The sequence below is a fragment of the Erithacus rubecula genome, assembly GCF_903797595.1.
Source record: "Erithacus rubecula genome assembly, chromosome: 15".
Lineage (NCBI taxonomy): Eukaryota > Metazoa > Chordata > Aves > Passeriformes > Muscicapidae > Erithacus > Erithacus rubecula.
This window is the reverse complement of record NC_136667.1, coordinates 13,103,871-13,117,930: the sequence shown is the minus strand read 5'-3', so window position 1 is coordinate 13,117,930 and position 14,060 is coordinate 13,103,871. Positions and strand designations below refer to the sequence as shown.

Here is a 14,060-nt window from a genome sequence, read left to right as displayed (position 1 = left end):
CAGCCTGGTCAGTGCTGAAGGGAACCCAGCCTGGTCAGTGCTGACAGGAACCCAGCCTGGTCAGTGCTGACATGGAACCCAGCCTGGTCAGTGCTGAAGGGAACCCAGCCTGGTCAGTGCTGAAGGGAACCCAGCCTGGTCAGTGCTGACATGGAACCCAGCCTGGTCAGTGCTGACAGGGAACCCAGCCTGGTCAGTGCTGACATGGAACCCAGCCTGGTCAGTGCTGACAGGGAACCCAGCCTGGTCAGTGCTGAAGGGAACCCAGCCTGGTCAGTGCTGACAGGGAACCCAGCCTGGTCAGTGCTGAAGGGAACCCAGCCTGGTCAGTGCTGAAGGGAAACCCAGCCTGGTCAGTGCTGACAGGGAACCCAGCCTGGTCAGTGCTGACATGGAACCCAGCCTGGTCAGTGCTGACAGGGAACCCAGCCTGGTCAGTGCTGACAGGGAACCCAGCCTGGTCAGTGCTGACATGGAACCCAGCCTGGTCAGTGCTGACAGGGAACCCAGCCTGGTCAGTGCTGACATGGAACCCAGCCTGGTCAGTGCTGACAGGGAACCCAGCCTGGTCAGTGCTGACAGGGAACCCAGCCTGGTCAGTGCTGACAGGAACCCAGCCTGGTCAGTGCTGACATGGAACCCAGCCTGGTCAGTGCTGACAGGGAACCCAGCCTGGTCAGTGCTGAAGGGAACCCAGCCTGGTCATTGCTGAAGGGAACCCAGCCTGGTCAGTGCTGACATGGAACCCAGCCTGGTCAGTGCTGACAGGAACCCAGCCTGGTCATGCTGCAGCACAGGGGCTGCTGCACGGGGCCTGGCCTGGCCAGTCCTGTTGAGAACCGGATGCAAAAGAGCAATTCCCAGGGTTATTTTTTCTTTACATGTGAGTTCACAAAGGCACATCTAACTTTTTCATTGGTGTAACAATGTGTCAATATCCACTGATACTGGTTTTTGTCAAGGTCTAAAGGAAGCTGCCAAGGTCCTTATAGGGAATTATTTGCATAACTGGTTTCTTTCCTTCCTTAGAAAAAAAAAAAAAAAACCCCAAAAAAAACCCCCAAAAAACAAAAACAAAAAACAAAATACAAACCAAAACCACAAACCAGCACATTGGATTATCACCATTTTAAAAGCATGTTTCATAACTAACTCTTATCTGTAGTCCCTGACCGTCCCTTTAGGTAAATCTCACCAGGTAAGGAAAATACTCAGTAGTTCCTGTCACTCTTACCCCAGTGTCCACAGGAAGAGTCACAGATTAGGATGTTGGGGAAGGCTCTGAAGTTGCTGTTTTTATGAAAGGTTGGCACCAATGGCTACAATTCTTCAATGTATGGAATCAAAGCTGCCATTTCCTGGTGAAGGTCCAAGAACAAGTGGAACCTCTAAGATACAAATCCTCAGAAAAAAGTATTAGTTAAATTGGTACCAATAATCAAGGATCATATCCTCTGACATGATCAAGGAGTGTCATTTGCCTGTACTTTCTGTCTTTCAACTTTCCTGAGAGGACAGGAACAGACCTTTTTCTTACATTCCCTATAAATATTTAAGAAGGCATTTGAGTTAATCACTTAATGAACAGAAGTCAAAGTTGTTTTATTTTACCTTTTCATTATTTGGATGATGATAAGTATTTCAAATCATGACTGCCACAAATGCAGTCACCAGATCAGCCTGCAAGCATCAAGCTTTGTAGACCTGAGTAGGAAATAGAAGTGCTAAATTTCTATTCTATCCTCAGGACCAGACCCAGGACTTGCAACAGGTCAATAGAGATTATCGGGAAACATGAAAAAATTAAATGAGGTGGCAAGGTGGGGAATTTTGCTTGAATTATAAAAGCCACTGCACACATCAGGGTTGGTTGATGATCTTTCTGGTCCCTTCCAACCCTAAACCTTTTGTGATTCTATGATTATATACTGGTGAAGTCTGATATTCCAATTACATAACATTTTACCTTTAATAGTGAAAGACTGTAATGGAATTACTGAGATGTATTTTTATAGTGTCAGCACCTTTGAAATAAAGACACATTGGAAAAGATCTAATTTACTGGAAGTCTATCTAAGAACTAGTTACTTAATTTGTGAACACATTGTAGAAGGCATGGACAGTTCAGTCTGAAGATGGTTCAGAGTAAAAATCAAAGTAAAAACGAGGAAAAACAACAAGTAATTTGAAAAGTAAGAGGAAAGGTTAGGTGTAAATGAACAGATAAACTAGTGAGTGTGCTCTGGAGATATGTATATGCTCTCATTAAGTGCACAATGATTAAAACGTCCACTAGTCAGGTAAAAATAAAGAATGTTAAGGAATGGCAAGGAAAATTTAAGTTAAGCATTAGGGAAGATTATACAGTACAGCAGTTTTTATCTTGGGAAGAGTAGTAAAATTATCACTCAAAGATAGAGCTAAATTAGGCGCCTTTATATTCTGTCTGCTCAGAGATAATCTGACTTAATGACAGCAACCTATTTGATTAAAACAGAGAATAATTATGACAAACAATGAATAAAAAAAAAAAGCAAAAAAAACTTATTCTAATTTTAAGAGATAGGTATCATCACTCCTGGCAGACTGTTAAAATGTTGAGTTGAACCATTTGTATGGTTTCCAGTCTTAGAAGTATTTCTAACGTGAAGAAGTCACAAGAAGTGATCCATTGTATCTAAATCTCTTCATGGAGACTGTAAGATCTAATCTCTGTCTGGTGGGGTTTTATTAATACAAAAAACTCCTCTGCTCCTCATCTTTAAATTTTTCTTTCTTCAGTTCCTCTTGGACCCTCTGCCATCCCCAAGCAGGTCAATCTTGTGACTGCTTGTCTAATGAGTGCAAGGAGTGTAGAATTTTACCACGACTCATGTAAGGAGAGCATCACACATATACTCAGAGAAATCACAGCCATAGTAACACACTGTGGGTTTTGAGCGTATAGGGGTAATAGTTGGGATTTTTCTCCTTCTCTAATTCTTTGTAGTTAAGTTAGAGAATATGAAGATGTTAACATTTGTGCAGGTCTAACGTAAGGATGAATAAGCAGCTCTTGTGCCAGATGTTCCATCCTATCAGAGCTCTTTATTGACCACCAGCTTCTACATGTACAGTATTGCTGTACATGCAATGCCATGTTGAAATGTCCGTGAGGGTTTAAATGCAAATGAAGGCTGCAGTCAATTATATTGGAGATCTTTTGCAAATGATGGAATCTACGGCCATAAAATAACAGTGTGTTTTACACAAAGATCTGGTGTGTTGAACGAAGGAACTGCTACAGGGTGAGACAGAGGAATCATCCCCTCAGCTCAGCTCATCTGGTGTCAGGCTCCTTGGGAGGTGTTCAGGTCTCCAGCACAACCACCACTGCAGGAGCAGGACATTCCTAATGCAGAGTCACAATTCACAGAATCACAGAATGTCCTGAGTAGGAACGGACTCACAAGGATAATCCAACTCCTGGCCCTGCACAGGGCAGTCCCAAGAACCCCATGCCTGAGGCATTGTACAAACACTTCTTGAGTTCTGGCAGCCTTGGGGCTGTGACCACTGCCCTGGAGAGCCTGTTCAGTGCTTGACCTCCCTCTGGGTGAAGAACCTTTTCCTGATATCCAACCTCAACCTCCCCTGACCCCGCCTCATGCCATTCCCTCGGATCCTGGCACTGGTCACCACGGGGAGCAGGGTCTGTCTCTCACAAGGAAGCTGCAGACTTGATCGGGTCTCCCCGCAGTCTCCTCCAGGCTGAACAGACAAAGTGCCCTCAGCTGCTCCTCCCACGGCTCCCCCTCAAGGGCCTTCACCATCCTCGTGGCCTCCTTTAGACAGGAGCTTTAGTTCTTTCTTATACCATGGTGCCCAAAAGTGCACAAAGGACTCAAGGTGGGTGCTCAATTCACACTTTTTCATAACTCCCGGCTATGGGCAGGCACGGAGAGCCCATTGTACGGCGGAGCCTTCTCGCCCCAGGGCAGCTCCTCGCGGAGCGACCCCGCACCCTACGGGCCCGACCGCCATGGCCCACTCAATCCCAGCAGCCCCCGCGCTCCTTGGCCCGTCATTCCCTTCGCCTCGCCGCGGGTCGCGCACGGCCATCGCTCCCTGGGGCCGTTACTCGGTGCCGTTTGGGGCCTCAGCACCTTCCGCATCGCCCCTGCCTGAGCTCGGCCCCGCGCCGAGCAGAGCACACGGACACGGGGACACAGACAGACACAGGCACACACCCCCCGCCATACGGGCCTGGCTGAGGGTGCCGCGAGCCCCGACGAGCGCCGGTCAGGCCGCGCGATCTGATTGGCCAGCAGTGCCGGTCACTCAGGCGCGTGACGCGGCATCGCGCGATCCGATTGGCCATCAGGGCGGTCACTCCGGCGCGCGACGGGCGGGGTGCGCGGAGGAGGCGGGATCTTGGCCCCGCAACTGCCGGGTTCGCGCGCGTCCCGCGCCACTGCGGCTGCGCGCGCGCGGGGCCGTTACAGAGGCGGCCGCGGCGGCTCCGGGTGGGCGAGCGAGCGGCGCGCGCCGGCCCCGGGCCCGCTCCTGCCCCGCCCCTCCCGCGGTCACGTGACGCGGGCCCCGAGCGCTCGCGTGCGAACCGGGCGCCCCGCGCGCGCCCCCCGCGCGCCGCCCGCCGCCGTTTCGGTTTCATTTCCGGCGGCCCCGGGCCCGGAGCGGCGGCGCCGAGCGGAGCCCCCGGCGCTGCCCCCCCCTCCCGCCCAGGGCGGCCACACCCCCGGGCTCAGCGTGAACCGAGCGCCCCCGCCCCGCACACACACACCGCTCCTCCCCCGCCTGCGCCGGCACAGAGAAAGGGAAGGGAGGCGGCGCCGGGCCCGGGTCTCCCGCACCGCGCACAACATGGAGGAGCTGGTGGTAGAGGTGCGGGGCTCCAACGGGGCCTTCTACAAGGTACCGGGTGCTCGCGGCCGGGCCGGGCCCCAGGGGAGGGAGCGGGGACGGCAGCGGGAGGAGGAGGAGGCGGCGGCGGCTCCTCCTCCTCCTCCCCGCGCTGAGGGAGAGCGGAGGCCCTGGGGCAGCGGGGAGGAGGGAGAGGCGGGCGAGGGTGGAGGCCGCGGCGGGTCCCTCGCGGTGGCCGCAGAGAGCGAGCCGGGGCCGCCGGCGCTGAGAGGACTCGCGGCCGATGGGGAGGGAGAGCGGGGAGGCCTCGGGCCTTCCCCCTTTGTGGGAAGGGGCGCCCGGGGCCGCCTTGTCCCGGCGCTGAGCGAGGATCAGCGCTGGGATGGGGCATTAATTGCTAAATCCTAAGCTTTTGTCGCTACTTAAGGAAAGTCTCTCTCGCCGTCCGGGTTTCCAGGAGAGCTGACTGCATGAGCACGGCCTGCAAGGCGGGGAGAAGGGGGGCCCTCGTTAATACACATTCCTGATGAAATGCTGTGGTGAATTCTTGCTCCTAATGCCATGGCAGGGGAAGCTGCCTAGTGATATTAAAAGACAGCATTGCTTGGCCAAGTATATCTGTGCTGAGTCGATAAATACATGTACATATCAAATGTACTTCTTAGTGAAATTACTTAGTGGCATTGCATGTTGGTTTCGAAGCTCTTGTGCTTAATAAAGCCATCACTGAGCCTTGAACGTACGAGCACTGAATATGTTTTATTAATACCGTATAGTATTGTGTGGCTTTGCATGAGTTGGGTTGTATTAATCAGCTTGTTAATGGGGTACAATTCGTAGTTCTACAGAAAATAAAATTCGACTGTAGTAGGTTTGGGCCTGTTCTCATTGACCTGTTATCACCATACCAGGAAGAGCCATGGATCGGTTCCGGCAAGTCTCCCATGGTTTAAATGATCCTAGGACTTTAAAAATTGGGCCTAGTTATTGTGCGACATCCAATATTTATGGTAGCAATGAAGAGCCGGGTAGAGTTTCACACTCACATGTTCCTGTGGTAGGCCAGGTAGATATCCAGATGATACTGTTCCAGTGCCTCCAAGTTTTTCTAAGAAAAAAAGACCTCTTAAAAGCTTATTTTTAAAATTAATGTGCTAGTATTCTATTTTGAATTTTTTTTTCCTTAAAAAAAGTATGTGATACAAATCAGTGGTAAATAAGCATCCTGTGAGGTCACAGTGCTGTAGCCAAAGTGCTTCCTGGGATTAAATAATCTAGCACTTTTAAAAATCAGTTTTGCATTTTTAAAGGTACGGTATTTGGTTGGAAAGTAACAGAAGGAGTAAATACATTGTATGGTAAAACTTTTAATAAGGCTTTTATCAAATTAAGAGTAGTCACACAATAATGTGAAAGAGATGATGGTAATAATGACATGGTACATTCTTCAGTGACAAATATTATCAAATAAACCTGGGAGAATTGAAAGCTTCTGAAACTTACATTGTTTATGTTCAAGTTTGACACCATGGGGCCCTGTACCCCTTGTGTGCAGGTGAAAGCTTTATTTGTGTATATGTTCATGGAAGCTTTTTCATGATTTAGTGTACCCAGATTCTAATACAGACATTGCCCCAAAAAGTATGGTTATGTTTGTCCTTTAACTTTTAGAAATTTTGACAGGAATTTTTTTGTTTCTTCTTTATCACTAGCCAACCAGCTTTGGTTAAATTGTCTAAAGAGAAACATGATATGTGGATTTATCTGTCTTCACCTGAATTATCTCTTTAGGCACCATATTTGTTTTAAAAAGAATAAGAAAGTGGGAGCTGTTTTACACTCTCATGCAATAATGTTCAGCATAAGCTAGCAATTTTCCTTTAGCTTTCCCCTAGTTTGAATTACTTGAATTCTAGTTACAGATTTTTCCTTCATCATAATGTCTGAGTATCACTCTCTTATAAAGTAATATATTTAATTTTTTTTTTGTGAGTTTTATGCCCATCTTATAGATTGGCAATTTGGTTATAAAAAATGAATGTTGACCCAGCATAACAAGAAGTGTGCAGTGATGTCTAGTGTGAATTTAATTACTGGATAGTTCTATTTTTTCATTTTAAAAGTTTCTTTAAGAAGCCTCCTGAAAAGTGAATTATGGCAGTAATGTTTCAAACAGACCAAAAGCAAAACAAATTTTATTCAATCCATGATTTACTGATAACTGGTGAATATTTCTTCAGCTTTGAATAATTCTGAATTAATGAGAATTGTGAAATCCTTGGAAAAATACATCTCTCTTGATACTAAGATATGGAAGAGGGAGAAGTATAAGGCTGCTATGGCCAGGATGGCATGAAGTGGCTTAAGTAGGCACCTAATTGTGGCTTCAGCTTTTCATACCTTCTTGTAGATCTCTCTGAGGACCTGACAGGTTTTGAGTCTATGCAGCAGCATCTGGATCTTGACAGTACAAAACTACCCACCTAAGCCCTGCTAAAAGTAGTAAACCAGTATTTTCTGAGATTCATCCAGAGGATTCATATCCCACACAAAACATAGGAGATGGTTTGAGGATGCCTTCATAGTCAGCTGTAATGTTTGAATTTAAATTTCATCCTGGTCAGGTGCACTGGAATACTGGAGTATGTTAATGTGACTGCTGTAGTGGAGGCTAGTTCTTTCTGAATGGAATTAAAATACTGCTTAGTGAATACTTTGTACTTTCATGATTTTTTTTTTTTCCCCTCCTTGCCTAAGATGAATTATTCCATGGAAAGCACAGTGCAGTAAATGGGCATGATTCAGGGATAATTGACAATCTGGTACCTAGAGATGCTTAGTCATGACTTGCTATGTGGTTGGGCCCAAAATCCTTGGAAAGAAAATGTTAGATTTCCTTACTTATTTTATGAAGACTGGTTCAACAAACCACCAGGATTGTGAATCCAAGGGAAGGAAACTGCTGTTTTTGCAGCCCACAGCCAAGTAACTAAATCTTGAAGATGTGCAGTATTAGGACATATCTCCACATATCTTTTCTTGTATAGGAATAGTAAATCAGGTTTTGAAGTTTTTATTCACAGAAGACTAATAGACAGCTTTTGCCTAATCTTTTTGGGATTAGCTTTAGGTATTTCCCTCCAAAATGGGACATGCCAGATGCCTTTCCAACATGGGATTGATTTTTCTTTTCCAGTTTGGGAGTGATTCTCTCTTATGTCCTCTGCTAAAGATGGAAAGCATCCTGTTGATGAAGCAGTTGGTTTTGGAATGGTGTTTGTTGTTAACATCTGTATGTTGTCTGTAACCCCATTTTTGTTACTTCTTGCTCTATAACCTTGCGAAAATATTCCGCTTTATATCCCAGTAGTTTCAGCACCTTGCTATTGTTTGCTTGGTTTTATAGATAACTTCATTCAAGCTACAATGGATAATATAGTTCATCTTTCTTACTACTTTATTACTCCTTTTATTAGCAACTGTTTATATGGCCCTCTGTGTCCATTTTTTTCTTTCACTGTTCCATACAGACACCTCAGCCAATATCTCCAATCTTTTTGTACATTCACAAGCCTGTCTGCTCCAGTCCTTCTGAGGATGACTGCTTGTACGCTTTTCCCTCGTCTGGTGACCATTTCTGTGACTATTTTTCTTTCCCTATTCTGTTCCTTTGTATGTCCAGCCTTTCTCAGACTTGATTATACACCGAGTTCCCTTTTGACATTCTCCTTCCAACAGGTATGAAATGTTACAGAACTGTTACACTAACAGTAGATGCACGTTTGTTATCAACATAGCTTTTGTATGTTAAAAAGCATATTTTCCCTACTTTTCCTTTTTACAGTTAATTATCCTCCTTTATTAAAATAGTTGACAGTGCTCACATCTGATGATGTGAACAGACTTTAAAAAAAGCAAAATTTCATGGCAGCTGAAGCCTTTCTTTTTTCCTTTGAAGTGTCTGTCTTTATTTAGCATAAAACCAAAAAATATGCAGGTGTTTCCAATAATTCTTATTTTTTTAGCAAATAATCTGTAACATTTAGACAGTATATTTGGCATATAACCATTCTTAGAATGTGAATACTTATATGTTTGAGAAGTGCCATGCTAGAAACTTTTTTCCTTAATTATATCTATAGAGCATGAAGAGAAATGAAATTATTTATGTGACTCAGAATCAAATCTGGTGTAGAAAACTTTGATATTTCCCTCCCCCCCCCCATTAGAGAAGAAGAATCAACCTTTGCCATTATAAAATGTGCTTCTGTTCACAGAAAATTTTTTGTGTATTCTTTCTTGGTACTTCTACTGTTAGCAATAGTGATATCTCAGCTGCTTCAGTCTTTCACTGTCCTGTTACCTCATTTTGCTTCCATCCAGTTTCACTTGGTTTTTGAGGTGTTTCATCTTTGTGTCACTGTTCTGTCCTTTCATGGGGGTGCATTTTAAATTCACATATCTGCACCTTTATGTTTGAATTTCCATGCCTACTTAGGCTCTTTATGTAGAAAAGGCTGATGAATGATTATTGTATTGTGGTATTTTGTGTGAGGTCAGAGCCTCTTCTCTACCTTCACTGACATCTGGGGCTAGCTTGTCCTGTGTCTGTGAATTTGGATTATGGTGTTAAAGGCTTAATTTCTTTTTAGCGTTGTATGTAATTTCACAAGTATTACAGAAACAAGACTACCAAATAGCTTGGATAAGCATTAATTTTGGTTTTCCAAAGGTATTGCTGCTTGAATATTAGGTTTTTGTAAGGAAAACTTGGAAATGTTTGAGACTTTTTCTGTTTGTGCTTGGAAGTGTACAAATTTAAATATACAGTGGAAGAGAGTCCAAATACATTTTTGTACTACAGATCTCTTTAAATATTTAATATTAGAGGAAGATTGACATAATGCTGTGATCCACGCAATGGTAAACTGATGTAATAAGTATCTGATATTTTTCTGTGTCACAAGTAACTGAAAAACAAGGAAAACCCCCTTTCTTTGGATAGATAGGATTAGACAACCAAGTAATAAGGACTGTATTAATAGTCATTAATATATTTTGCATGGTTGTATTTGAGCATAAATATCACAGAGAGGTGTGCAGAAGTGTGTCATATATTGCATACTTGAAATTAGATATTTGGCAAGACATTGTTCACTTTATAATTAATTAAAAATTTATTCCAATGAACTTCTGTGATTTTGTGAGACTATAAATTAAAAGAAAAACCACAGTTTTATGGCATCCATGTTTATGGCCAAACTGAAGTGAAAACCAGGTATTTATCTGTTTCTGTGGTTGACTCTTCTGAACTTGGTGGAAGCTAAAGAAATTCAAGTTTGTAGTTTTCCCTGGAAGTGTCTGTTGATGCTACCTACCTGTGTTAGGTCAACAGTTTAACTTGTGTTCCTGATGCAGGTTCCCTCCAATTTCTCAGTTGGGACCAAAGCAGTGACCAGAGCTGTTTAAGAAGAGCTGAAACCAGACCATGTAGTTGATTCCTCTTTGAGCCAGCGGTGTCTCTCGAGCTTATTTTAAAATACTGCTGTATTTTAGCAATACATAATTGGTAAACTATTTGAAGGTCCAGGCTTGTCTTCATTTTAACTTAGATTTATTTGTTGCACATCCTGATTTACTTATTAATATTAGGTTTTGGTATTATTGCTTTTAATGAGGTATATTGCTTTTGCCCCTAGGATTCTGCTCAAGGTGAGTTGGATGTTAGGAACTCTCTTCCATCTCTCTCTGGATATGAGATGTAGTCTTGCTATTTGCTGCTGTGCTTGTGAATTTTTCTGCCATTTTCTGTCATTTTTTCAGAGTGCTGTTTAGGACACCTTTTGGTGTTTACATCATCACAGAGGTGATGACTTCATCTAAAGTATCTTACACACAAGGAAAGGTGACTTTTTTGACATTTTATAAATATGAGAAAATTAAGTATCGAAAGATATCCAGGGCATGGGTTGTGTTACTCTTACCTGTTTTCCTGAAGGCAATTAAGTGTTGCTGATACATTTTTTGTTAAATATGCTTTGTAAAATAATCTCTGGTTTTACATATTCAAGTACTACTATTAATCCTCATCCAGTCTGTGGCATGAAGGAGCCATATCTAATATCTGATAGTGATCATAGTGTTTTTCTGGTTTTAAAGGCATCCATTTCAGCTGCCTCTGTAAGAGTAGCTGCTTCTAAGTTGCACCTTACAATCATTGGAAGAAATGTGGGTGAAGCCTTTGAAGGTGATATGTGTAGTGTTGTGAAATGAGTCAGGACAACCATTCTATTGTTCAAATGCATATCCAGTTCTGGAATCTTATTACAGAATACACTGCAATAAGAAACACAAGCTAAATGTTCATCATCCATAATGATCACCTGAGAGCTCTGTTGTCTCTGTGTAAATACTATTTATGTACTGCTATCAACATGATCTTGAGATGTGGTCTTAGGTCATCTTTTTACTATGGAATTGAAAAACATGAGCTGTGCTTGCAATCCCTTTTGAAGGAATTTGAAATTTTGAAATTCATAATTATGCAAATACATTTGGAGACTTTTTTAAGTCTCCTTGGCTTGCTGGCAGTAATAAAGTCCTGTTCTTAAGAGTATTGAGGCAAGCAAGATGTAAAATAATTTTTTACTGTTGTCACTGTGGTTGACTTCTGTTAGCAGTGATGTTGGTTATGTTTCAGTTATCTACTTGGATGGTTTCTTCCTTGTACTGAATGGCTCTGAGTTCATGTGCATGTACCACTTAATTTTAGCCAGTTCTTAGAACTCTATTAGTCGTCAGATGTTGCTTTTCTTTGATGCTGAAATACTGCTGCAACTCAGGAAATGTTTTTTAATATTTTGTAAAGGGGAAATAGCAAAAGAATTTGTAAAAAATCATTTAGGTTCTATGTAAGAGAGACTGTTACCTTTTTAAAGGGATAAGATCTCTTCTTGTCTTGGAAATTTGCAAGGGCAAGAATAATAAAATGGAGAATCACAAAATGTTCCATACTTCGTTAGCTGATTCTTCTAAGTGGTAGTTGCTGCTAAATTATTTTCTATTTACTGAGAATATTTTTATCTACTAAAGTGCATCTCCATTAGTAGGACAAACCCCATTCTTTGTTGTTCATGGGCTTTTATCTATCTACCTTGCAATGTTACTGTGCGTGGACTGATGTTGGTGGAATACTCAGCACTTCAGCAACTTATTTCAGAAGTTCATAGAGGTACTTTAAAAAATAAAGAAAAAACCCTCACAATCTTTTCATCCCTGGTTTACCTGTGACCTCCTTTTTTTCAGGCTAAGAAAAATATTTGCATTGGTAAATCCCAAAGTTCTTTGAGTACACTGGTCTTTCTGTTTTGTAGATGGGGAATGGGGGAGAGCATTTGGGGCTTTAAGCTAAACATTGATCAAATCAAAATCTGTCAGTTGAGTGCATAGGGCAGGAGAAGCCCTTGGTGCTGAATTCTATGTTCTCTGTTTTGTGGTGGCATGGAGAGCACAAAAGGAAAAAGGGGAGGGGAGGCCCCTTCTATCTGCAGTTTGTGCTCCACAGATGTAGTGTGATTAAGTAAATGTGGGAAGATTCTGCTGAAATTGATACAGTTGAGTTTTGATAATGTAATGTTCAAATGTACCTTGAGGTAAAGAGAGAAGAGATGGGGCTTGGAGGTTTTGTGGGCTTTATTTGTTTTTTTAGGAATACTGATGTTTAATTTCTGTGTCTGTCTATGCATTAAATGTGATTCTAAAATCAAACATTTAAAACTCTTGAACTGTCTTGTCATTTCCTACTAACCTTTCCTGTTGCTTCTAAAAAGTAGAAATAATGTCTTCATAGCTGAGGAGTCATTCTGTTTGTGTATCAGTGCCCTGGCAGTCACGAACCCAAGAAGGTTCTCAGCTTTCAGTATGTGTTCTACCTAAGTCTATTGCAAAATTTAAAAGGCCGACTTTAAAACATACTTTTATTGTGAGATTCATCAGTATTTGGGAAAAGGTGTTTTACAGGCATAAAATTATTTTTGAAAGTGTCCATAAGCATACCATAATTATACTTTGTTTCTTCCACAGGCATTTGTAAAGGATGTGCATGAAGATTCAATAACAGTTTCATTTGAAAACAAGTAAGTGTATTGCTGATGTACCTGTAAATGGCAGGATATCAACCTTGCATTTGATTGACCTAAATATGGCTTCCTGTAGAGTAGTGTATATTAGATACACTAAACTTGCTGCTGGCATGTTTTAAAGTTACATTTAGTATCTACTGTTTTGTGACATTTCTATATAAATGCTTTTAATAATTTAAATACTTTCAAGTGCAAAACCATAGTAGCATAGGTTTTGCTGGCAAGATAATCATGTTGATTACTGAATTTACGTGGTGACAACCCATGTTTGAATAAGTCAATAGTTGTACCATTACTGACTCTTTTTCATGTGAATGTCTTGCCTTACTTTTAGATTAAATTATTACAAAACTTGTTCTATAGATAAGTGATGAATACCAATTTTTCTGATCTAGAAACTAGATATATCCAGTCTTCATTAAAGAAACTGAAAATTAAAACTGTATTCAGACTGGATTCTGATCAAATTCTCATAACCCATAGTAGAATCAAAGAAAAAGAAGATACAGGTTCGTTTTGAAGGAAGTGTCCAAATGTGTTACAGAGTATTTTTTAATCTGTGTTTCTAATGTTGGGATTAAAAACCATACATGTAAATAGAGGAGGAACTTGTAGTAGAAGATTCAAAAGACTGCAGGTGACATCAGGGTTTCACTTAAGATGCTTAATGGTCATTTAGATGTGTTTTTTCTTATTACTTATACGTTGTATCATATTACCTTTAATATATATATAGGCATTAAAGCTGCACAGAATTTGAAACTGTAAAATTAATGGATGAAAAATGTTTGATTTCTGTTTACAAAGACGATTAAATATTTAGACCATTCAATGTGTTCTTGTTTGTAGCTGGCAACCAGAGAGGCAAATCCCATTCCATGATGTGAGGTTCCCACCACCTGCAGGTTATAATAAAGACATAAATGAAAGCGATGAAGTAGAGGTGTGTATGCTCCATTAACAGCTCTTTTCTTGAGAGTGGGAGAACTTGATGTGAAAAGTATCAGCCAAGCCACTGGAAAATTTGCTTCCATGTTTAGTGGTGCCACCTTTTTT

At 42.1% G+C, this 14,060-nt stretch overlaps 1 protein-coding gene across 6 annotated transcripts in view; it reads left to right on the top strand.

Moving 5' to 3' along the window:
* Positions 1 to 4,257: 4,257 nt before the first annotated feature.
* The window catches only part of FMR1 (fragile X messenger ribonucleoprotein 1), a 30,987-nt gene continuing 21,184 nt past the window's right edge, over positions 4,258 to 14,060 (top strand). For 3 of the 6 annotated variants that reach the window (XM_079318623.1, XM_079318621.1, XM_079318620.1), the window contains exons 1-3: positions 4,684 to 4,914; positions 12,946 to 12,998; positions 13,854 to 13,947. In XM_079318623.1, coding sequence (XP_079174749.1) covers positions 4,864 to 4,914; positions 12,946 to 12,998; positions 13,854 to 13,947 — 198 coding nt within the window. In that variant the 5' untranslated portion in view covers positions 4,684 to 4,863. Of the gene's footprint in view, positions 4,915 to 8,545; positions 8,602 to 12,945; positions 12,999 to 13,853; positions 13,948 to 14,060 lie in introns of all 6 variants that reach the window. The other 3 variants (XM_079318618.1, XM_079318619.1, XM_079318622.1) reach the window with 2 other exon arrangements.